Source organism: Epinephelus lanceolatus, chromosome 13, assembly GCF_041903045.1.
Source record: "Epinephelus lanceolatus isolate andai-2023 chromosome 13, ASM4190304v1, whole genome shotgun sequence".
Lineage (NCBI taxonomy): Eukaryota > Metazoa > Chordata > Actinopteri > Perciformes > Serranidae > Epinephelus > Epinephelus lanceolatus.
In genome coordinates, this window is record NC_135746.1 from 23644235 (window position 1) to 23670567 (window position 26333).

General features: G+C 40.6%; 1 protein-coding gene across 1 annotated transcript in view; it reads left to right on the plus strand.

Moving 5' to 3' along the window:
- rngtt (RNA guanylyltransferase and 5'-phosphatase) overlaps positions 1 to 26333 on the plus strand; it is a 147291-nt gene that overhangs the window by 36149 nt on the left and 84809 nt on the right. The window contains exons 9-11 of the mRNA XM_033648885.2: positions 3294 to 3429; positions 8559 to 8630; positions 22128 to 22292. Of these exons, the coding sequence (XP_033504776.1) occupies positions 3294 to 3429; positions 8559 to 8630; positions 22128 to 22292 (373 nt within the window). The remainder of the gene's footprint in view (positions 1 to 3293; positions 3430 to 8558; positions 8631 to 22127; positions 22293 to 26333) is intronic.

Sequence of the window (26333 nt, forward strand, 5' to 3'; positions counted from 1 at the left end):
ATACAGGTGAATTACTATTTCAATTGGAAAATGGAATACTTTGACCTACAGTAATGAGCAGGGAGTAAACGCCTGTACGCTAACATCAGGTCAGCAGCGTGCTTGACCAAAAATATTGTCTCCAATTTCCCTAATAAAAGATATTCAAAACATAATATGACTTTAATTGGTATGACTCAGAATGCAAAAATACATCTTGTTTTGTGCCTCCTGAACACTTTACTCATTGGAGATAACTTTACCTGAAGTTTGTATGCTATTTTTTCCTCTTGGCATGCTGGGGCTCTAAACTTTGCCAAATAGATGCAGTCACAGATGGAATAATTAAAAGCATCTTCAAGCAATCTGACTTCTGATATAATTAGCTGACATGTAATCATTTGTTGGTTTGATAGACTGTCACTTGCCAGTTGTAGCGTCTCCAGAGGCATTCGTGGGTACGCAGCAAAGTGGGTGTGTGTGGGCACCTTAAATGTGTCCCAGGTTGTTTCACCTTGGGGAAAAAGAACTTACAAGACAAGCATGCCCCAAAAAGGCAGTTACGCCTGGTTTGGCCAATAGGGTGGCCAGGCTTCAGTCCATGGTGGCCATGGGCACCCCTTGACACCCTGGAAGTTCGTAGTCCATGGTAGAACTAGTGCAGTTAGGGCTGCAACTACTAATTGATTAATATTGGCTAGAAAATTAGTTGGCAGTGAATTTTATCATCATTTAGTAGGGTCTATGTTATGATGCACGGCACTGGCCATGGTCTCCTAAGGTCTCCTAAGGTGGGGGCAGTAACCCAGCCAATGCTGCGCCTTGTGTAGCTCGTGTGACAAGGAAATCACAATGTCTCCTTTGTCTTCAACCATTTGTTCCACTGTAACTGGGCTCCTGGCAAAGTTTTTTTTTTTAAGCTAACGATTCCTGTCCCTTACATTTGTTTTTTAAATTTACCTGTAATTGTGTATTTGTCTGTCAAAACAGACACAATCCTTTAGCTAAAGCTGATTAGCTGAACTTCGGTCAGAGAGACATTGCGGTATAACGAAGGTTATGGAGTTCTTGGAATATTTAATGCCAGTAGCCAGCTACGGTGAAGCCTTTATTTCTCCATAAAAAACATACATTTCCCCTTATTTTCGATGCATGGCTGCATTCCCCATTGTCCTTTTATTTATTTATTTATTTGTATTTGTTTAATTGTAGTAGCCTTATCTGTACTCGCTCTTGATTGCAGCATGCATTTGCTTTTTTATTTGCAAGTTTGGAAGAGTGTTGTACAAGAAAACAATGAAAATGTTTTGTCTTTTGAATAAAATGCTGTTTATCTAGTCAGTATCTGATTAATCTAGGTGATAATCATCAGATTACTCAATGAGAATAGTCATTAGTTGCAGCCCTAACTGCAATGGATAGCATTTCTTTTTGATGGGATTGTCAAGTTGCTAATGGTTGCAACACAGTGTCCTCTCAATACATTATTTCACCCTGCAGAAGTTGTATTTGCAGGAGACTGGAAATTATTTTTTTTGTCTGTTTTGCTCGTAATTCTTTATCTCACCTGCAAAGGCTGGCCATGGATTAGTTGAGCTTTGTGCTCATGCAGACAAATCACCTAACCACTGGCGATGTATGCAATTTGAAGATAGAGTAAGCTCTCACAAGTGGAGGCTTTCTGTGTTGGTGCAAGGCAACCAGGGACAACTGTAACAGAAAAATGAGAATTTGTTTGCAGGTTATTGTCATGGCCTTTCAATAGCTCAGTTAGTATTTGTGAATGTAAGGAAGTACTCTTCCCATCAAATCCACCTGATGTAGTTACGAGAGGTAAAAGTTGGTGGCTTTGGACGATGTGTATGTTTCTCTCTAAGCAGTCACTTTGTACAAAAAGGGTTTTTGTTTGCAGTGATAGTTCCCCCAGAGCACAGCGAGATAAAATGAAAAGTGGATGCTTTGGTAATATATTGCAATTAGCATGTTTCTGTTTGGTGATTTTGTTCTTCTCTTCTCAGATGTGATAAAAGCTTCATCTTCACCTTTTGTTTTTGCTTGAATTGAACATATTTGCACATTAGAGCTATACACAGACTTTGTTGTTTTGCAGTTGCCGATTGGAGCCCAAATCTCAAGTGTTGTTTCTCTTGGCTCACAGCCATCCAGCTTTAAAGTGTGATTACCATATTAAGTCCTCTAAATACACGAATTAAAGGACATTATAGGCAGCCGTATTTGTTTGGAGGAATGAAATTTAAGCAGAGCTGTACTTGATGTATAAATGAAGTGTCACAAGGTTTCATAGTAGTTGTTAATAATCCCAAAGAAAACAATACAACATACTTCCACCGAAATGGGAGAAATCTACGTGTTTAATCAAATGCACAAGATGCATTTCCACCGTAATTTTATGCTTTCACATCATGTACATGGCCACTTATGCAGTATATGTAGTAGTATGTACACATTTAAATTTCATATTAATACATATTCTGATAACTGATTTTTTTAAGATGTATGCCATGCGATTGCTTCACCCAGTGAAAATTCCTCAAGGTTTATTTTCCTAAAGAATGTTGTTATCAATAAATGTTATTCATATGAAGTGGCTCTTATACACAATATTTTTTTCGGACAATGTTTAACTCGACAAATTCAGTTGTGCTCAGTTTGGACTGTTTTCTTACTGTTTTCTTATTTTTAGACAAGTCAATTAGTGTAAGTTTAAACCCCTGTTTTAAATTATTTGTTGGGAACATCAAAAGTACCCAGCCTGCTGTTCGGCAGTGTAACAATTTATAGGGGTCCCCTCTCAATGCTCTACTCAGTCTGTACGTAATGCACTATTAAATATGTCCTGTAGATATCAAGAGCTTGCACCTAAACTGTTTAAATGTTGTTGTTCTGTTTCCCCCATAACTGTCACTTTTTTTTCATCATACAATACATATGTGATGTATAAACTGTATATATGACAGCATGTTTATGGATGTGTGTTGGTATATCTTATGTTTATTGTTTAATATGCAAGCTACCGTTCACGGCATGAGTTTTTAAGAAATAAAAAAAACATGCTAAGTGTGAAGGCAATTGGATGAACAGTTGTCGCGAACACTGAAGAACAGACAGACTTTCATTCTGGTTAGATAATAGTTAGCAAGTGTCTAATAATGTTGAGTCTTTTGTTAACATGCCATCAGATTACCTTGTAATGCTAGCTCAGAAGCAGCCCATTGAGAGTGTTTCTAACACAGTGAACAGCACATATACAACTTGCTACCTTGTAATAACATCTACATCCTCTCCTCCTGCAGGTACATGATGTTAATCAATGGAAAAAATGAAGTTTACATGATCGACAGAGACAACACTATCTTCCACATAGCGAACCTAGAGTTTCCTTTCCGGAAGGATCCACGTGTCCACTTAGCGAATACACTACTGGATGGGGTGAGTTGTTTTCCTTCCTAATACTGGCTTTTGTTTTGGATTATGTTTTTGTGACAAAGCTGCAGGGTTCTCACAGTCATGAAATTCCTGGAGAAGTTAAGAAAATTGAAAAACAGTTTTCCAGGCCTGGAACTGGACTATTGTTTAAAATATATTCATAAAAATCCCAAAATTTGGCTAACATTACATGAAGTACATTCTTTGTAATACTACTTTAAAAGGCCTACACACTAAATAGGATATAAGATGCTCGCTAAGATGGCTTCGCAACCTCAGGTGTAACCTGCCGCTGCGCTCTTGAAAGCCGACGCAAGACCTGCGGTTATTCCACAGGTTAGTTAATAACATGTTGGGCAGTAAATCCAAAGTGTGGGATCATTTTGAGAAGGTGAAGGACAAACCCAAGGTGATGTGTAAACTCATCTTCACTGGTCGACTACAAACATGACGTATCATCTGAAACATGGAAGTAGCTACATGCCCATTAGCCACTTAGCACAATCATTACTGCTTTGCCGACAGCGTCATTAACAGGCGGCTCGCTCAGTGTGTGACGTGCACTTGTAGATAAAATATCGGCCTATATTAATGAAGGTTCATTAGTACGGTTTTGTATTTCTCTGTAATGTAGCACAGTGTTAACAATGTAACTGATACTGTTCTTTCTCACACCTTCAACTCAAACCATTGTGTTGCCCGCTCAAAATATATCATTTAATAATTACATTGATATTGTAAACATGCGGGCGACTAGTCGACTAATGGCCCTAAATGACAACTACTGGTCAATGAGGAGAATTCATAGTCGGAGGCAGCCCTAGAGAATTCATTGTATAAAATGTGGGGGAACCTTGATGCTAACTTTTGGCTTCCTGTAAACCTCATACCTGTTTCTCCCTTGACTGGCATTGCATTTCCCCTCCATCTCCAACTTCGTCACACTCCCATCCTGTACCTGCCGCTCAGTCTTGCAGATAATTGACATCAGTTGCCAAACCTTAGGTGAGAAAAAGGCATGTTTCAGTCTGATGGTAGAGCCTGTCAGAGAAGGCCAACGGGAAAATGATGATCCATGTGCTGGAGAAATGGCTAATGAAATGTTTTACAGTTATCCGTCACTGTGCCACTCTGTGTTGTAGTGTGACACTCAGCAGTGCACTCCCCGGGGTGATGGCGGGGGTCGCTGACTTATCCTCACCCTGTAATTCCAGGCTCAGACTCTTATTGGCATGCTTGTGCTGTTTAGGTCATACAGGTCCCCGGCAGCAGGTGCACATGTATGAGTCATTATCACACCCCCTAACTAAAAAAAACACAGGCAAGAAAATTGCTGCATGATCACGTCGTCAGCCCAGATTTGATTATAAATGTCTGGTAGTGCCTTGTGTGTGATATTCCGGTACAGGAGATGACGGATAAGGTGCCTGTGATTGTTTTTGTTTTGCTCCCGGCCTTGTTTTGTTAGAGTTTAGTAATTTTATGTAAAATAGGTGCATGTACTTCCTCTTGGCTTAACAGTTGCTGATTGATGCGGTGAATTTAGTTTCCTCACTCAGGCAGGACATGTAATTGCAGCGCATTAGTGTTGCTTTGAAGGAGCGGTGCGGATGTGTGTTTAGATTGCTACAAGGTTTGTTTTGACTTTGTTTATTCATCTGTTGATGCTTCTGGCTCTCAGTTCGGAGAGGCTGTGTTCGGCTGTTTACAGTGAGCCCTGTAGAAGCCCAGCTGTGTTGTCTGATATGTTTCATCTTTAGCCCAAAGGCACTGATCTTTGTCTTGACGTGCTGTTTTTGTGGTACAGTTTTTAATGAGCTTTACATCAACTTGAGTTGCAATATTGGATGACTGCGCAACGGCGATTGAATTCCTGGCGGTTTCTTTTGGTCACATTAATGTATTCATCCGCTGCCGTCTGTGCAATGGTTCAGTGCACCAGATGCATAATGATGGCAGCCTCCTGGAATGACATCATTGCTTCTCTGCAACCCCTCCTGCAGTGATCTGTATGCCCGCCATTCAGTCCTCTTTCTCCGCTCCACCAGCCTGGATGTGGCAATTTAGAGTGGATGTTTGGTCTTTTGTCCCTGAAATCATGTCAGCCTCTGTGGATGCACGTAGAAAAATAATAGTTTTGATGGATGATTGTTACTTCTACCACACTATGAATAGTCTGTAAGCTAAGATCACCCACTGCTACTAGTAAAGCCAACATCAAAGTGCTGTGTGTTCATAATCTGCCACTATATTGCGGGCTGTTTGAGAAGGCCCAGCATCTATGATAAGTAGGGTTGGGTAGCATAGTCGGTACTTTAAAGGACCGAATTACATTGGTATTACTAAGTACCAAGTCACATTACATCATGTTAAATTCATCAATGTCAAGTGACAGTCCTTTAAAGATCACCTGGGTGAGAACACTGGGGTTGAGACAAGACGCAGAGGTACTGTGAAGCATCATGAAACCTGTAAGCCAGTCAGGGAGCTCCACTGAGCTGCTGGATTCAACTTCGGACAGGAGACGGAAGTGCCCCACTGCTGGGCCGCAAGATGAGCAGACAGACAGACAGACAGACAGACAGGCAGACAGAAACAGAAGATTAGCTCTCTGTATGATTATAAAAAAAGCAAAGGAGCAGAATTGCATTTAAGTCTACGACATCACTCCTGCAGCTTGTTGAAAAATGTATTTATTATTTTACGACAGAGAAAGTAAATTACCATAAAAGAGCACCATTGGGTAGCAATGTGGAATTCCAGGCACTGGATCAAATGTGAACAGTGCCCAGCGCTAATGATAATGTGAAGTCATTTCTCCACTATACTTTAGAGTCTCATTAGATACACTCAGTTCTGCTTATTTGCATCTTGGAGGAAACTTTAAGAATCTTGGGAGATATTAAATTGGAACATGTTTGCTTGACTAGGCCCTGTCTGCACGTGTAGCGATGCATTTGAAAATGGGTATTTTCCCCCTTGTTTTAAAATGACAACAACAACAAAATCTGTCAACACAACCTTCATTTTATAAAATATTTTCATCCACACCAGAACACTTAAACGACTCCAGATGCGACACTTAAACGACTCTGGCGCTTGCTTTCTTCCAGTCTCTCATCGTGGCAAAGGTAGTAAAGTGCACAGGCTTCCTTTTTTGAAACACCTAGTGGAGATCTCGTCACTGTTGAGTATCTTTTTGATGCAAGGACAAAGATGCTCACGCAGAGATGCCAGTGATGCTTTGGACATTGTAAAGTTTTCCTTTCACTTCTCATCAATCTCGTCTCAAAGGTGTCCCACCATCTGTTGGTTCGACCGGACCTGATCCAAAAGAGTCGTTTCTGGCAGGCTTTCAGCCATAAAGTAGCCATGAGACCAAGCAGTGTTGACAAAACTTAAACAAACCGGTTGCCATTGTTGTTGTTGTTTCCGGTGCATGCAGATAACGCAAAGCAATGGTGCACTAGCAAATGTGCCAACTGGGGAGAGGACTTCATGGTTTCTCAGACACTCTGTGTGACATGTCCACACGGATACAAAGTAACTGGAGTTTTGAAATTTCTGCACCGTACAAGGAGATGTTTCAGTGACCTAAAACTGCATTTGCATGTGGATGAGAAGTCAAAATATAGAGGAAAATGTCTATTTTCAAAAAATAATTGTATACAGATAGACAAGACCTAAAGGCCAATTCCTGGTTTCGACATCTGTGGGGTCGAAAGGGTTGGTGTGAATCTGCATGACATAGACTTTGCCAGTTTTCAGTCTGCGGACGTCCACATGCAGCCCAAAATTTGTGACTGTCCAGTTAGGTACCACCTGAGCTTGACCCAGGTTTTGTCTTTAAGGCTTCTGAAACCATTGTGCGGCATTAGTCACTTCATTATAACTTATTTCAGGTAATTGTCTTAACTTCTGGATTAGAAAAAAACATATTTTCATCCACATACATTTTGAGAAGGAGATGTCATTGTTTCTTTTCAACCAGCTATTTTGAAAACACAACAGATTTTGCTTATTGCAGCTTTAAACTACCACATAGAGTCAATGTTCTAGTGTGTGTAATGATAAATCAAAGTTCCTGGTTAGAACTCCTAATTATTCTATCAGCTCAACAGGGCTGGAGCTTACCATTGTACAGCACAGATGAAACAGCAGCAGCTTAACTGTTAGGTCCACACAGGCCCTGTGGAGAGAAGTGCTGGTCTGGGGCCACAATGTGAAGTAAATTAAATGAAAATGGCACATTAATCAGTGTACTCATCTGGTTTGACCACTACAGCCGAGTCCCTGGGGCTCGTATACGGCCAATCTCAATGAAAACAGCTTGATGTAGCGGACTTTTAAAAAATTCAACTCAGAAGAGGGCTGCAACAACTTTCCTTCTCTTTTGAATGTGAATAAATCGATCTTAATTCCCTGTTTGTTTATTTGGTCAAAAACGATGTCGGAGTATTTCCGTCCCCAAAAGTAAAGTGTTTGTGTAATTGACTTTCTGCTACTCTTCCACCTGTCAGCTACAGGAGCAAAGCGCAGTTAGCTTCCTGAATATTTTATGAGTGGAAAAGGGAATAAATATAGTCCTCTAAATGTGGTGCTTCGCTTTTTTTAAATTTAAACCAGGTAAAACAGAGTTGCGGACCTACTTTTGCTTATGCTACTTCAGCACCTGTGACGTCTGCATCTCTGCTGTCTGTCACCGTATCTGCTGGTTGTGTAACAGGTCTTTGAAAACTCCTCGTGTCTGTTGGGTGTCCTGCACCACCGCTGCACCTGACTCTCAACTTGAGAGTCTTGCATAATGGATGTGCTTTGCTATTTCTGCTTCATGTCCTTGTTCCCGAGAACCCATCACATACACACAACCACACACACCCACCTCCCCAATTCCCTGCTATCCCTCTCATTGCTGCAGGCAACTCCCTCTCTGAACATGCATCCCCTTGAGAGCACTCACCCCCTGGTGCCTCACTGTTTTCATCCTTTTTAACTACTCTCAAAGAGGAAGCATACATGCTGTGCCAAGACTGCCCAGTTTAAGGACATTTCTCTGTATATATTGTCTCCACTTAATCATAGATATTTATCCGAATAACATCAATATTTGTCTCTTGTCTTTATCTCTGCAGGAGATGATCATCGACAAGGTGAATGGGCAGCCGGTCCCTCGCTATTTGATATACGACATCATCAAATTCAGTGTGAGTAGCCGGGGCCACTTGAGAATGTGTTGTCCTTCCTTTGACCTATCACTTCTGAAAAGCTGCCAGATCAAGAGGTCAGACCGAATAAACAGACAGAACATTGGACGCATGCCATTAACGCCGTGGTCTATCAGCAGCTCCTTCTGTCCTCTCCTTTTTATTTACTGTTAACAAGCGTCTGGCTGCACAGAGAAAATTGTAATTTTTTTTGTGGTCTGTCAGCAGTTGGTAGAATACATAATCAGAGAAAGGTGTCAGCTGTATGTCAGGAGCAAGCACTGACGCGGAATGGGATTTGCTTATCCTGAGGTCTAAGAAATCAAATTCCCGGTTGGGTTTCCTTCACGGCTCCGCTGTAGCAGGCAGCAGAGCCGTGCTCATCCAGGCTCGGCAGTATTTGCACAGGCATGACGGTGCTTTGTCAGTCTGCACACTGTGAGGAAGAGCACGGCTTTGCTTGACCCCCCCCACACCCTGTCACACACCGAGCTTTGCTAAAGCCTGACCTTAGCCTCAACGCAGGGGCTGAACTGCGTCTGACCCAAACTGAATATTTATAAGCCTGATCTTTGTGCTTTTAACACTGCAATTGGTTGTGCTGAGCCCCACTGACCTGTGTTTTTGATAAAGACTTCAAACAAAAACGTAGTTAAATATTCATCAGAGTTCTTTAAGCAACATTATGCAACTGTTTAATGTTAAAATAATAGCGACAAAATCATTTTAATGGTAAACGGACCTGTTTTAAGGAGAATGACACCTCTTTTGTTCCCACTCCTCGCCCCAAATGTGTGTTCTTGCTAAGTGGCAACCTCTGGGGCTGACAAAATGAAGCCAATGCAGATGTGCCATTAACTGTAATTCCTTGGATGGTCAGTTGGGGCTGGCTCCAAAAGTGAATCAGTCCCTGTAGACCCCCATGTTAACAAAACCCACCTGCCCACGCAGAAATAATCATGATCGCAGCCTGGTACAAAAACTGGTTTCGGTCTGTATAGCTAATTTTTCCATTCATGACAACTGTGGGGGTGGGGGGGGGGCATAATCAAGGGATAATCAAGGGAGTGGCCGCTTTGAGTGACAGGCTGAGGCATTGTTACAGTCTGTAGCCCCTTTTAAACAGAGATTGCATTATAAGGCCGCTACGAGGACCCTCCTTTATGCCATATTTCCCAATTTGCAGACATTGTCAGCCGCTGTTCTTCTTTGAGTTAGCTGCCACCTGCTATCAGCTGCTTTTTAAATCTTCATGCTGTCCCTTTTGTACAGAAGTTATTTCGATGCTGTTATTGCCCCCAGGTGAGACAACTCTTCCCCCATTCTGCGATTGTTCCTTCCATACAGAATGTTGAGGCAGGAAATTCACGCCTTGAAGAGGCAGTGTAAAAGGGGCTTTGGAGAGCTCATTGAATTTTGTTATCCCACTTGAACACTGCACTTGCTTGGTTATGCAGGGTTAATTGTGGTTTCCAGAGTCTCCAAAAGTATAATGGGAGCAAACTTCAGCTTCAGCTAGTAAGGGCTGGCTCAGGCTTGCCAGCCCCTAGTTAGTCTGATATAGGTCTAGTCTGAGGGGGGACCTCTAAGGACCTGTGTCTATGTAACTTTTTTTTTTTTTTTTTTTTTTTTTGTGGCAGCCAGTCTTTTTTGCTTGTTCCCAATGAGGAGAAACTGTATGCTGCTGCATGCAGCTTCCTACAGTAAAAGGGCCGCGCCCTGCATCTTTTTTCAGGGCCACTCACAGCACATCTGGTTTAAAATCTCTGAACATTTCAGAAAGGCGCTTGTGAGGACACTGCTACTGCATTAGCTAGGCTACTATCACAACACAGACAGGAAAGCACATATTTGTGGCCAACCACTTGAGTGTTGCTGGTGAGTTTTGTGCTTTTATCACCGTACACTTAATAAGCTTGCTGTTAAATGTATATTCAACCATCTGTTGATGCAGGGTTATATTAGCCACCTTGCCAATGTTAATAAATATAAAGATATTGTCATATAAACAAAACCCACACGTAGTGCAATCATTTACTATCTTTGTTGTATTGTGGCTGATCTCGGGGGTAAAGAGCTTCTGTATCTCATGGTTTTCCCATTTTGTAGACATTTATGGCCACTGTTCCACTTTGAGCTAGCCGCCCACAGCTACTTTTTAAATTAGTCAAGCTCTTTTGTATGAAAGTCCACATTTCTAGTGTTACACGTTTTTAAATCCACCACTGAATATAGTACTTTACTGAATACTTGCATTACCTTTCTATAAAATGTACATTATCTAAGTCACACTATATTCCTACATAAAACCTACCTTTGCACAGGACCAAACATACACTATTAATCTTTATACTTACCTGCATTAACATTCAGTGTCTTATACCTGTAGACATCCTGTTCTGATGTTGCATTTGCTGGTTTAAATCCTTCAGTTTATCAACAAATGATAGAGATAACACTGATAAGGGTACACCCTAAGTTGCATCTTTCGTGAATAACATTAGCAGGTATGTACTCTGCGGGTATTCTGCTGTTGGATTGTCGTTGTTCTCCTTTTAGCCAGGAGACGGATTACTACAGTTGGTGTCAGGACAGTGTAAACAGTCACCAACCCTGCAGGCACAATTTGTATACACGACAGTGGTGTTAGATAAGGCCTCCAAATCACAGTAATACCACTTTTTGCATAATGTGGCTTTAACGTTATCAGAGCCACTGTACTGGGTTGAAGTGAACCAGATAATCAGTCCATTACGCTATCACAGCTGGGCAGCTGTAATTGCCTCAGTGTATCCATTCATGTAAATTTGGCTTTAATATTTGTGTAATAGCATGTTTTTCTTGTTATTATTTTGACTTGGACGTTTTTTCTTGAACAGCCTTAGGATAGCATTAAAAGGCTGTTAATTGCTAACACTTTTCCAAACTGTAAATTAATTCATTCCTTCAACCGATCTGTGAGCTGCTAATGGCAAGCATGCAGACACGGAGACAAATGAGCCTACAGTTTGCCCTTAGCAAGCCTCCGCTGTCTTACTTGCTTACTTGATGAATACCTCGGGATCAAGAAGGGGAGGAGGGGGTTACTTCCGCCATTATGTTTGTCTGTCACCTCCTTTTCTCCATCGATCTGGAGGATCACACAAGCAAGCGGCTCAATAAAGGCTCCAGTGGTGAGGGGAACGTCTGTCAGATGGTGCAGAGGTTAGCAGCTCCACATGACTCCCCCACTCCAAGCCATCAGTAAAGCGTTGTTGTATTGATCCTAGCCGGCCATTATTAGCCTACTCCATTATCTGTCGCGGGCTGCTCCTTGGCACCAAGGCTCCATCCTGAGACCGAGGATGGAAATGCAGCAGGAGGGACAACACACCGCCTGCTGGGCCCGTGACACCTTACTTGTTTGGTAAGTCAGGTGTATCACAGTACTGGGATTCTTTTGATCAGAGCATGATGAGAAAAGTGTGTCCTCTTGGTGTGGTGGCTAATTTAGCTGTCAAGGGTCGGAGTTTATTCAGTTCTGTGGATTTTGATGAAGATAAATGAGTGTCAGCTGCATATACATCGCTGCTCATGTTGGAGCAGTTGATAGTCTTACAGTGTTGAGAGTGCTGATGTGTACAGTACCTCCCCAACCATGTAACTGACTGACCCTGACTATCACCCTGAGACATGATGTGAATTTTCTATTTCTGCTCTTGCTGCAAAGTATAAAAGGACTTTTTTTGTCCTTTTGGAAAGCTGTTGCTGCTTGTCAGTCAGTCACTGTCAGCTCCCCCACTGTGGGGGATGAGACAAAACAACAATTACTTATATGTCTTTAATTTTGACATCGCTTTAGAAAGCTATTATCTTGAAGTAAAACTGTGGAGGTTTTTGTTTGACATCAACCGTCTGTGCCACGACACTTTGATTGACCTCCCGATGTTTCATCACGCCAAAAATAATCTCGCTTTGGGTGCAGAATTGGACAAGATAATTGTCTCAATCAGATTAACAGACAAACAGATAAACAACACAGAAAGCTTATCTGCGGAGTTACGGAGTGCTTTTTGACTTCAGCTCTATTCACTTCTACTTTTGAAGTTTTTCTGCAGATACAGTCTGTATCTCTGCAGGGCTTTCCACCCTAAGCATAGTCCCTGAGCTACATCATGCCTTTCAAACCAATGGCAGCATCACTGATGATGCGCTGCAGACAAGAAAAGGTACAAGAGGATAGACACTGGTGCTGTGGTTTTATTGGTCTCTAGTTGGTAAAAGCCAGTAGTAGCTAACAATGATTTCAGGGTAAACCTCAGTTGCTTTAATTTGCTAGTAAATCACAGCTCATCCAAGCCACTCTGTGGAGACTTTCAGCTGCATTTGGCTTGTGATTGTGACCTTAATCTCTACCTTCATTTCCATGTTGAGCATTTGATGTAAAATATGGAAAAGAAGGTGGTTAATTATAGGATAATGGTACTAAAAGGTAGCTGAGAGGGTAGCAATGCTCCCTATTTCGGTAACCTCTACCACTGGCTGCAAGTCTTTATTTAGCACAGTAAACCCAAAGAATGTTTCATGTTGTTTTATTGGATTCATTATAAGAGGATAAGGAAATATATATTTAGTATGTGAAATAAATACAGTGATTACTCTAGAATACTGTTGTAGAAAATAGTGTTTTTCTCTCTCTGCAGATTATCTTGCAACCCTTTAAACCCTGCTGAATCACACTGATCTGACAGCTCATTGCTATGTGTAAAATGCATTTTCAATGCTGTTGAACTCAATCTCAGAGGTAAGCCCGAGTGGGTATTAAAGTTACTCATAAAGCAGCAGGAACAATAGGCATCAGGGACTCTTAGAGTATAACTACATGGTCTATTGTCATGACTCGTGACTTACGTTCTACCAGTCTGCAGTTGTAGACATTAAGTCTCTTCCGAAGCCACAGACGAGGCAATTAAGACCGCAGCTCTTTGAAAGATGATGATGGAAAAAGATGATGATGGAAAAAGATGCAACCTCTCCTGTGGGTAAGGTCTGGCTCAGGTCTACTAACATTAGTTTGGATTGGGATTCAAAACGTAAGTATTTTAAGTAAAAACCTGCAGTCTGTCTTTGAGGCGTGTTCATGTGAATCAGGTGGGAAGAAATTCTTAGCAACAAAACTCACAGGACTCTGTTTACTGATTGGCTGGGGGTATTCTATGGCCATAATTCGGACATAATAAAGTTAAACTATCCCCAACTTTTGCTTGGTTGCACTTTGCTGCAGAATCAAATGGCTGCAGCTTGGAGCAGCCGCCACAGCTTTCCATGCACTTGGCATCGCAGCTTGACACAAGCTGCACTTCGCCACTGCTTGATGAGTTTTCAGTATTAATGTATGTGATGACAGGATCTCATGGCTGCTGTGTTCATAACGCTCAACGCCACAAGAAACCGAGAGAGGAATTCATAGTTTGAATGACATGTCTCCTCCCAATAACAATACGAGCAATAACAAGTGCCAACTGGAGCAAAGTTTTCTCTGAAGAAATCATGTTTGAAATGGCTCTGCTTGTACATCGGCTTTGGCACCATGCTACAAACAGATACAGTTTGTGGTTATAAACAATTTTAGGCTAAAACAGTCTAAAAGCCTCTGTTTTTGTTAAAAACATCCCGTGGGATGCTGCACATTAAGCTTCTCTTGAGTGGCCCCAATGCTGATTTTGTCACCTGTGTGTGTGTCTTTTTTTCCAAATCATCCCAGACAGTCATGCAGCTTTTAACAGTATTCCCAGCACTGTCAGATTTTTGTTTCTTAAGACGTTGTTTTTTTGCTGTATTCTTGAGGGCATCATTCAGCCTCTCCAGCCTCACGTTGAAGAAGGCTTTATTTCTGACTGCAGCTCTCTGGTGTTTAACATTTAATGAGTGTTTATATATAGATTCTTTATGCGCTCAGTTCAATTTACCCATAAGCAGGGGTGGGGTAGGGAGGTGGGGTGTTATATAATACACTGAGTTGTATGTTGGACTCAAGTACAATGGTTGACTCTTTTCATTTATGATGAATGCATCTTTACATTTATATTCCATTAGATTTTTAATATTTTAAGAATCTACAGAATGCTGTATACTAACTTAGTTTTATATTATTTTTGTAACTGACTGCAGGTAGCACATGTTTGTCTCTGCAACTGACTGAGATTTTTGGGGCTTTAAATATGGGTTATTTTTCATTATCTAATCATTTGCGGTGTATTTTCTTGATTAATTGCTTGAATTTAAATGGAGAAAACTGAAAAATGTCACAAATGCGGCTAGTAAAAAACTGAAAAATGTCGAAACATTGAAGTTGCTTATGTCAAACAGTCCAAAAACCCCAACATATTCAGTTTATTGTCATAGAAAATTAAGATAATCAATAAATACTTGTATCTGAGTAGTTGGGACCATTAAGCTTTTTGCTTAAAAGATGGGCCCACAGCTGACAATTATTTTCATTGTTGATTATCTACTACGGGGAGAACATACACACAATTTGGAGTTATGGTTTGGTACTTTTTGATACAGCACGGAAAACAACAGCAACAACAAAAAAAGTAGAAAATATAGTTTTTTTAATTTATTTTGAAAAATGTAGACATTCAATGGTGGCTCATTGGCCATAATTCTTACAGTAAAAGTTAAGGCACTTAAATAATGGCACACTGTCAATAAGAAAAAATAAGTAAATAAATGACACAAATCTCAGTGATGTTATGTAAATGTAATGCTTCATCATAAAAGACTCTGTCCTGTTGATAATTTCTGAACTGCAGCCCTCACTTTACAGAGCAGACACAGCAGACTGATTAAAATGCACATGTGAATGGACGTTATAATTGAGCTCAAGCATTTTGACCATATGCTTTAATTGGTATTCTCTACAACATACAGTGTTTGCGAGTTTGGCCGCATAAAAGCATTGATAAACACTCATTAGTTATTACTTTAGTATGGTCTGAATCTGCAGTGGTAGCACAGTGATGCAGTGGTTTGCATTGTCACCTCACAGCAAGAGCTCAGGGTACTCCGGCTTCCTCCCACAGTCCAAAGACATGCAGATTAGGTTAATTTGTGACTCTAAATAGCTCTGTGATGGTCTGGGTGTACCCCGCCTCTCACCCAATGTCAGTTGGGATAGGCTCCAGCACACCCGTGACCCCTAACAGGATAAGTGGTTACTGCAAATGAATGAATGAATCTGCAATGTGAGGCTGCCTGAACACTGTGGGGAGAAGGACTCGCCTTCCAGTCTGTGCGTCTCGACTTATTCGGGTGATGTCGTATTTCCACAGTACACCAAACTTCAGTTGAACAATGTTGGCACTCATTTAGACACAAATCGTTGTGCATTAAGCGTGAGTAACCCAGCTAGCTGACTTAAGCTGACTAGCATGCTACAGCCAATGGACACCAACTAGTGGACCGCCCAAACTTTCTGGGGGAAACTTGAGCTCTAGAATTTCAGATCCTTTTTTTCTGAGCAGTAAATAAATCATAAATCAACATTTTGACTGTTTTGGTCACAGGGCATACCAAACGTATGTCGCATATTTCAGAACATCCTGTACTGTTTAAGACGCATACACATGCTGTTACACCCCTATTATCTAATGTTGAAAATGTCCTTTTACCTGTTCTGGAAAAGGTGCCTCCTCCACATTGCTTGTTTTGTCCAACTAAAAGTCCAAACCCCAAAGATATTCATTTTACATTCACATTCATTCATTTACTGTCGCATGAGACAAAGACAAGCAGCATATTCTCACAGCTAAGGTGTTAACTAATTAATCAGTTAATTGACAAATTGTTTCAGCTGTTAAAAAATAAGCTTTATAGCACATTTTTGGAGTTTGGAGGCTAAAAAACATAATGTCTTCTTCAGTCAGGGGTGTCCTTAGGCGATCTGCCCTATCAGCATCACATCATATTAAGACATTTCTTTATAGATTGGTATCACTTATATCAAGCCTGATCCATTGCTGCTGCTGCTTGTCAAAAACGTTGCATTGTGCTCCTGTTGAAACCCAGCCCTATCTCAAACCCACCGTGATGACAGTAAGTCAAAGTGGAGCAACACAGAGCCATAAATGGCACCCATGGAAATACATTACCTTCCAGGCCCACAGCAAGAAAAAGAAGATGTGATACCACTGATACGATCGATCTTTATTCCCAGAAACGTCAGATTAATGAGATTCTTATCGGCTGTGCTTTCCCATCACAGGCGTGGACAGCACATGCCTTGAATCATCCACACTTACATCTTGTTCTGTCCCGATGACACAGCTGACAGATGGTGCAGAATGTGTGGGACATCATACCAGCTGTTGCTCCAGGAGAATGGAGTGTGGTTTTTACAGTAACACTATAAAAGAAAAACAATTCCTCCAAGTGATGCTGAAATGAGTGTCTCCAACTTTTAATTTACCTTTGACCTCATTTGTTGTTGCCAGATTGTCCTAACAGAGTTGTTCAGGCTGCATTAAGCAAGTCAGACAGACTTTAAAACAAAGTCACAGACACACAGTCGCGGCATACTGCTCTGTTATTATGTTGTTATGGCCAATGTGTTGGCAAACAGTTGCTTACTATCACATGCAGCAGACAGAGGGCTACGTGGGCGTCCCAATGGAGTCATATCAGGCCACTTGATGAATGCAAGTCCATTATCTATTCCACCTTTTACCTGTTCTGGAGCTACAACTCCCTAAGGTGATACAATAGTTATTTTTATTGGGCTGTAACTAACTCTTTACATTTTTAATCAATCTGATATTTGTTTTCTTGAGTTTTTAAATTAATTGAGTCCAGAAAATATCACAATTTCTTATATTTTTATTTTTGTAAGATGTTCAATTTACAGTCATATACATGTATTCTACGAACACTCAAAGCGCTTTACACTACAGAGTCACATTCACCCATTCACACACACATTGGTGGCCGAGGATACTAAACAAGGTGCCGCCTGCTGCTCAGTTTTTTAGACAGCCAGTGGGAGCATTTTGCAAGAGCAAAATTTTCCCCAAAGATACTTTGATATATGGACTGGAGGAGCCGGGTATTAAACTGCCAATCCTCTGATTTGTGGACGACCTCCTGAGCCACAGCTGCCCTACTGGTCAAAGGGAAACAGAGATTCATGTGGGTACCTCAGACCCTCAGAAAGCTTTTCCAGGATGGCCTTTTAAAGGCTTATTTTAGGATGAGTCAGGAACAGTCTAACAATCAGCTGTAAAATGTTGAGCTTATTTCCAGGTTGGTAGAATGTGAGAAAGTAGTTGAAGCTACCCTTTGTTCAGATATGTCTTCCAGCTTGCCTAGGGCGACGTTGAAAGTGAGCTAACATTGGCTTAACACCAACCATGTACGCTTGCTCTTGTTGTTATCACCACTACAGAAGGCCCGTCTCTTAAAGTTTCACTCTCATTGAAACCAATTACAACAAGCCACCCCAGGCTGTTAAAACACGCTCTGTCAGATCAAGGCCTAAATGGGCTGAAATGTAACAAACACTTTGGCCAGTCGTTGCTTCACCCCTACAGGGTGTTGTCTTCATTATGTAAATAGGAGAATAATTGGAGTTGATTGCTACACTCTTTCATACTTTTAAAGACTCGTGACCAGAGTGAATCTCCTTATTTCACAAATTCAATTTTGGCTGTATTTTTAAGACATAATTATTGTAATTCAGAATTGATTAAAATCTTTGTATGAGACACAAAATCCTCACTCTTCACACCATCAGAGGAACACTAATGACTGTTTTTTCTCACACGTTCTAGTATCACTACACACAGCAGACACAGCCATGTTCGAGAGTGCTTGGCTGAAGATATGTTTTGCCGTTTGTAAGGCTTTACATTGTACTAACTTACATAAGACTATATACCAACAACTCTGTGATCTTCCTCACTCTTTTGCTAAATATGTGCATGACTCACGAAACAGAACAGTCTACTAATTGTATCTAATCTTAACTAATCATTGGCCATCCACCTCCTCATCTGCTTTGAAAAAAAATCTTTTTCCTCCCCCCAGATGGTCCAATAATTCTATAGAAAGCTCTTGACAAGAGAAGTGGCCTTTACCAAACAGAAAGAGACCAGAATACAAATGCCCCCAAGTCACACCTTCCTGCTCAGTGCCTCTCGATATAGATCAGGAAATATTGATCTTGTGTAGGAAGAATAAAGTCATAAATGTCTGACTGTATGTTTTCTGTTTTTATGTTATTGGAATGTTTTTTAAAGACTGAAGACAACACAATGTTGAACAGAAAATCACTATATGTAGACAAAAAAATGTTGGAATTTTCAAGAAAAGCCAAAGGTTTCTCCGGTGTCCCTCCCAGCGTTTCATATACACACAGCTTTGAGGAGGACTTTTCTGTAGACCTGCATCATTTCGCCCATTAATTGATTAGTTGATAGAAAACTAGTCTGCCACTATTTGTTGGAACTGAGTAATTATTTTAGTCATTTTTCCACCAAAATCCAAAACATTTGCTGGTTCCAGCTTTCACAAGTTGGAGGATTTGATGCTTTTGTCTGTCGTCTGTGACAGTAAACTGAGTATCTTTGGGTTTTGCCCTGTTGGTTGTAGAAAACAAGACATTTGAAGACATCAGCTTGGTCTGAAGGAAATAATTAGGCATCTTTCACTGTTTACTGACAATTACGGAGGAAACGATTAATCAAGAACATAATTGGCAGATTAATGGATGATAAAAATATTTACTAGTCGTAGCCATTAGGGATGAGCATGTGTACCCGATTTGGACGTAAGTATTTGCTCAGCATACATAGTAACTGCTTTTTTTCCTGCTTCTCTCATCCATCGGTCTAATGATCTGATCCAATAATCAACTGCTGCTGAGGGGAAAAATACCTCATTAAGAATCCCACCTGCACTGCAATGACCTGCAAAAAACTCTGAATTTAGAGAAGAAACAGAATGATGTAAAGGGACACACAAACAAAAAAACGAAAGAAAGTTAGCCACCTCGATTATCTTTCTGCTATAGAGGGAAAAAAAAACGCTCTAGCTTGTTTTTTTTTTTTTTATTTGAACCAATCATAATCATCCTGGGCAGCACTAAGAACAGGATGCAGCAACTGTACTCCTGCAAAACAGTGTCAAATATGAAGTTGTTTTGTTGGAGCATTTGCACTTGGTGGGGCAACACTGTCATTGAAATGGCCTGCGAGAGAAAACGTCACAAAATTCAACTTATAGTCATAAAAAGACAAACATAATTAGAGAATCAGTGCCCTGGGGATGAAGCTTGAATATTCTTTATATCTGGAGGTACTCACTTGAGCCGTTTAAACCACAGACAAGTTTTTAGCTATATGTGGCTCGAGCAGAACATTATTATGACAATATCACAGCGGCTTGTTTGAATTGAAATGGATTAGTACACTGGTAAAGTCACTGTCTCTGGTGCATGTTAAAAGATGTTGCAAATGATATAATGGAATTGTTGTTAATCATTACCTGACAACATTTATGTATGGAAACAAAATCAAAGTCAAAATTTATTACATAGACAAAAATGAGGTTCCTAAGATGGATCCCTGGGGAATTTCAAAGCCTCCTATAGCTTGAGGAGCTTGAGCCTTTTTTTCATAAATGTTTCCATGTTGTTTCTCATAAGCAAATGCAATGTGTCTTTTTGAAATCCTATCCTTAACTGTGTAAAATACCTTTGATGATGTTTTTTGTTAGGGTCTTTATTTAAAGGGGCAAAATTTAGCTTATTTAAACAGATCAAGAAAACATGATTTTGGAGATACATTGGAAATGTGTAAACGCATTTGGAGATGCAGGGAAGGCATTTTTCAACATGTTTTTCCGTTCATTGTGACCAGGTGACATAGAGGATGTTTGCATCTCATTATGTTTTTCTGTCTCTTGACAAATAAAGAAGTGGCAGCTTGGTTGCTGAGTTTGAGCTCCTGTTTTCTCTCTGTGCTAATGTGTGAGAAATATTAAATGTCAGTTTGTTGTCATACATTTAGTCCATGTCCATCTGGCAACCTTTCAAAACAATATTTCTTCTTCTTTTAGGATTTGTCTTGTGTGTTGATAAAAGTGAGTCACCCTTTTTAATCACTTTTTATTTGAGCAGCGGGCCTATGTGCTGGTGACCGTCAGGTGACAGTGCTGTACCCAGGGTGGTTTCATCACAACTCCTCTGCCTCCATTTAACACTAAAGAGTCATGCTGGTTTAATTTGTAATCTGGCTGGCTAATTTTCCACCAAAGCTTCATTATTAATAACCAGGAGCAGGAGCTTGTATTTTTTGCTGCCGCAGTCACGGTCATCTGCCAGATGGGTTCGGAGACACCTTTGCTCTGCCTCGGTGGCCCTGTCCGTCTGAGAGGCAGTGATGGCTCAGGGCGCCGGTGCCTATCTGTGGAGAACGACCGTGTGTGACTGGCCAATGATGGGAGGAAGCTGTTGTCATAGTGACAAAGGAAAAACGATTCCACTGCACTGTGTACTTTTGGTGTTGACATTCCCATGAGCTCAGCTGATGTCAGGGTCTTGTTGTCTTACTGTATGCACCTGCATACTGCTCGCCTGTGGTGTAGCTATAAATAAGAGCTGCTTGTAGAGACTTACAGTGAGTTTTATTGATGCTGTGAGGATGTTATTGTTTGTGCCGAGGCTTTATATTTCTTGTTAGGGCTGCAAGTAATGATTATTTTCATTACTGATTCATCTGTTGATTTTTTTGCTTGATCAATCAAAAGGGACATCAGTCAATAAATTGCCACTCATACGTTCCTAAATTTGACATATTCCAATGTATTATCAAAACCTCATCATATCAAAACTGAGGATATTCAGGATAATATAAAAAGAGAACAGAGAGAACCAGCAAATCCTATTTGAGAAGCAGGAACCAGATAGTTTGGGGTATTTTCTACCTCATCTCATAAGTCATTTTTCTGGACTGAGAGTTCCCAATTTTGATTTCCTATGACCGGTCATTTCATCTCCAGCACTCGTCTTATGGCTCATCATCAGGATTCCAACAAAAAGCTGGGTTGAAGATGAGTGTGAAACATCCATATTCTGCCAAAATATACACTAAACAGCTTTTATTAAATTCACTCAAAGTCCTCACTGCATACATTAAATGAGTCTGGGCAGACATGGATATAAATTGCAACTTGTCTGGTTGGCACAGGTGTTCAACTGTGGGGCAGTAATTCTAGTTTTACACACATCAAGATAAGCCATGTGAAATTCCATGTACCTCAGTATAATGACAATGAAGGTCACTCTGATTCTCATTCTCTAAAATAAAGGCTATTCTGTATTGTCTACATTTAGTGGTTTATTGATTGTATTAATAACAATAACAATGATTTTTCTTCATCTGTATTGCCAAGAGTTAACATAACTTTAATATGTGTGTCTGAATGAGTTGAATAACACGTTTTCTTTGTGTGTGTCAGGGGCAGCCTGTTGGCCAGTGTGATTTCAACATCCGGCTCTTATGCATAGAAAAGGAGATAATTTCTCCCCGTATGGAAAAGATGAAGACTGGACAGATCGACAAAACCAAGGAGCCCTTCAGTGTCCGGAATAAACCCTTCTTCGACATTCATGCAGCACGCAAGGTAACGTGAACAAAGCCATCCTTTTCACTTTCCAACCCAGTCTTCTCTCCACTTCTTTCACAGATGTGACCCAGTCAAAACACAAAGATATACTAATTGAGATGACACAAATTCTTACAAGTTACATCCGTCAAAGAAATTTGTGAATCAGCAATGGCCCAGTTACCTCCCTGGGAGTTATTTTCCAGGGCAACAGTTCTGTGTACGGTCCTCCAAGGTAAATTGGTCCCAGTTGAGCAGTCACAGCAGTTGAAAGACATCTATGTACTGACGTCTTGTGAAAAGCACATTTTCGCCTATTCTTTTTGTGTATTGTAAACATAGGGAAGGCTTATGGTCATGTTCCCTCAGATGCCTTCTGGGAATGGAAAAAATGAGTCCTGGGTTATTGTCATAGGGTCCTTGTTAGGGTTGCTGCTATCCTAGAATTCCAAACTTTGACACAATACTAGTATAAAAAAAGCTATACTTGATACAGGGGTGGGGAAAATACTCAAACGATAAATGCATCACGATGCGGACGTGGATGATTCGGCATCATTTCACAAATGGCAATGAGCCATTATCTAAACGCTTGTTAATACCGTGATGTTAACGGAATGATGGAGGCGGAACGCAACCACGAGGGCAGTGCAGCACCCGGACAGTTTACAGCATAGACTTCCTGTGTCACAAAAGGCAGCAGCAAAGCACATGTTTTAATTTAATGTCTAAATAATTACATTTACAAACGTTTACAAAGGTTTATTGTGGATACTTGTTACGCCATCACCCAGAGACTGGCATTAACGTTGCGGAGCAACAGTGCAGCTCTAACCAACTCAGTGGTGAAGAAAATGACTCAGCTCAGTTTGTCTCACCTCAAAAACCCTGCTCTCAGTTTGCTCAGTCTTGGCTTTTTCCACATCTAACAGGCGCAAAGACAGTGTGGCATTCGGCCCCCCTTATGTTGTTATTCTCATACAGGCAGGAGACTATAAGGTGCTTTCAAATAAATTAATAAATGCAGTTAGATTTTTAAAATAAATGGCTGCGGACCATTTTTTGTTAAACACTTAACAAATTTTTATATGATTTCAGGTGCAATATTACAGTATGCAAACACTGGGCACTACGCCAACATAAACATCCCACAGTGGGTTAGCGTGAGCAACTGCAGTTAGATGCACTCTGACTGGCACACCTTTGGTTAAAAGCTAGTGTTTGAAAGTATTTTAGCTTCTCTGAAGCCAGAAAGGGACCTGGACAAAAAAAAATTCATCAAAAATTTTCATGCATTGTAACGCATTAATAATCGTTGTATAGTCAAATCGTTACCATCTGAATCGTAATCAAATTGTGAGGTGCCTGGAGGATCCCGCACCTACTTGATACCTCTTCTTTTGATGCCATGGCAACAAAGAAAAAGGTCCTTGGCACGCAAAATAGGAAATTTTTAAAAGTGTAATTAACAACCTGCACACAGTCACGCACAGAACGCACACCTCCAGTCTCTTTGCAGGTTTGGTGCTGGAGTGAATGCCCTAACAGCCACAGGTTGGGGATCAGTTGATGTTTTTTTCCTGCTGTTTTATCTGTACTTTCGATACTATCAAATGCAAAATCAACAGAGACTGTATCATTTGAAACATGTCTAGTCAGGTTTATTTAAAAGCACATTTAAAAACAACAAATGTTAACCAAAGTGCTTTACAAAGAGATTTAATAAAACAGAGGCATGATCAAATAAAAACAGCATAAATAAGAGAATTAAATTAAATTAAATTGAATAAAGCATGCAATATCTTGATAAAATCCTAACTCAAAAACAGCAAAATAGAATACAAGCAAATAAAAATCAGAGTATGGTCCTCTGTTTTGTTAACTCTCTTACCCTGCTCAGGGAAGTCATCATAATGAAGGAAAAGAGATGAGTCTTAAAAAGGATCTTAAAAGTATGTGGAGATGAAGGATCTAATTGTTTGTGGCAAACTATTCCACAGTTCAACAACTGAAAATGTTTGATCACTTTTGGTTTTTAACTGGATGCATAGAAAGGAGAGTAGTGATTGGTCACCAAATGAAAGGTACGGAGATGAAACACGGGATGGGTAGTTCAGAGATGAAACCAGGTGCTAGTCTATGCAGTGCTTTAAAACCAAATGAAAGAGTAAGGTATAGAAATGTGGTATCAGAAACGTATCGGTGCATCGATAGTTTTGACAACCTTGGTGCTCGGTAAAATTAGAGTGAGAGCTCATTGTTGGTGGACTCTGAGTTCCTCCACGATTAAGTCTTGTCACTGATTGTGATTTTCATGTAACCTTAGGAATCTTTTTAACTCTTTACCTATGTTGGAAGCGGTGTCTCAGTGTCTTGTTCTTAGCCCCCCAGAAGGTAGCTGCTCCAAGGGTAATACCTTTGTTAGCCCAGAAACTACCTTTGTGTTTGCTGTAGTGGGTGTCATTGATCGGTCAAACACATGCCTAGAGCCTTGCCCGTGATTGCCAATGATTGCCTCTTACTATGTCTTTGTCTCTGAGAAACACTGTGAGGTACAAGTAGCTTCATGTGAAAAGATGGCACTGGAATAAGGCAATATAATACACTGCTGATTAAAGTCATTACTGTGTGAGCTGCTAAGAACAGGAATGTTTCATAGATTTAGATGGATGTTGCGTAGCGCCCGGCATTGCTGTAATTTGCTTGATAATACCAAGAATAATTGTAAAATACATTTTTGAGGCTAAGGAGTAGTTCAGACTATTTTGATTCAGATCATATTTTTGGAATTTTCCTTGTCATCGTCAAATGAATTATCAGAGCTCAGGTTATAATACTCTGCTGTTCACAGTCTGAGGACAGCAGGATTTTTATCCTCCGAATAGCTGTTAAGCCTTCCTCAAAGGCTTGCACTTGTGCCCTAATATCAGGTCTGTGGGAGGTCAGAGCGTGATTAATTTGATGTTTTGCTCGGGCCAAGATCAGTCGGAAATCTTGGCACTGCACGTTCGTGGATGATCAAAGCATCAGCGGAGAGGGGTGAAGTTTGAGACATTTCTTGTGTTGTGGTCGCATGTCTTCCTCTGCCAACACTGATATCCTGGCGTTATTGTACTTTGTGTAAAATTCTCAGTATGAATAGCTGGGTTACCTCTGGTCTCGCCCTGCGCTGTCTACTCCTCTAAGAACCTTTATGAAGGATCACCCGCCCACTCTTCAAGGGGCATGTTGATGAAGATACTCCAGGAATTAAGTCACTGGAACCACGTCTGGTTTCTGACTGCTCTATTGTGTTGTGCAGCGGCCATCTGCTCCCTATACAGTCATATCTCTGTTGTATGGGACATTAAAAGAGGGGAACTGGAATCTGGCTCATTAATTCATAGCAGCACAACCCTCCACTTCATGGCATATCGACCAGAAATTCCTTTAGGGATATTTCAGTCACAGACTGGAGTTGTATGATGGCTTTTGTCTGTTGCTAGGCTGCTGTTTTTCATCTCAGACACTCACACATTAATGCCGACATTTCCTACCAGTTGGGGCCATTTATTCTTTTTTGCTTCCTCCATTTGTCCAATTATCTAACAAAGACCTCTTTTTGTATTACAGAAATTGTACACTGGGGCAACCAGATAATACATTTTGGAAATTCCCCTTTGTGTAGGTTGAGTGGACTTGGCTGACAAAATATGTTTTGAGCAGGAAATAATTCTGAATTTAACGGTACTTGACATCTCAGTTGTTTGCACCTGCTCCACAGTTAATTGCATTTTGCATGTTTGCTTTATCTTTACGAGATTTACTTTAATTTCATTTGTGAATTTGTTGGCATTCATCTGATTTGTGTCACTTACAGTACACAGACTTGCTACTTACAGTACCAGGCAAAGATGTGGACTTCAGTCACATGACTCAGACTCGAGTCACAAATTTGATGACTCAGTGACAAATTAAAAAAAAAAAGACTTGAACACCAATGACTCCTGACTTTACTTGGATTTGAGCCTTTTGATTCTAGAATACTTGATCCCTTCCTCCAAGCCCAAAGATTATTGT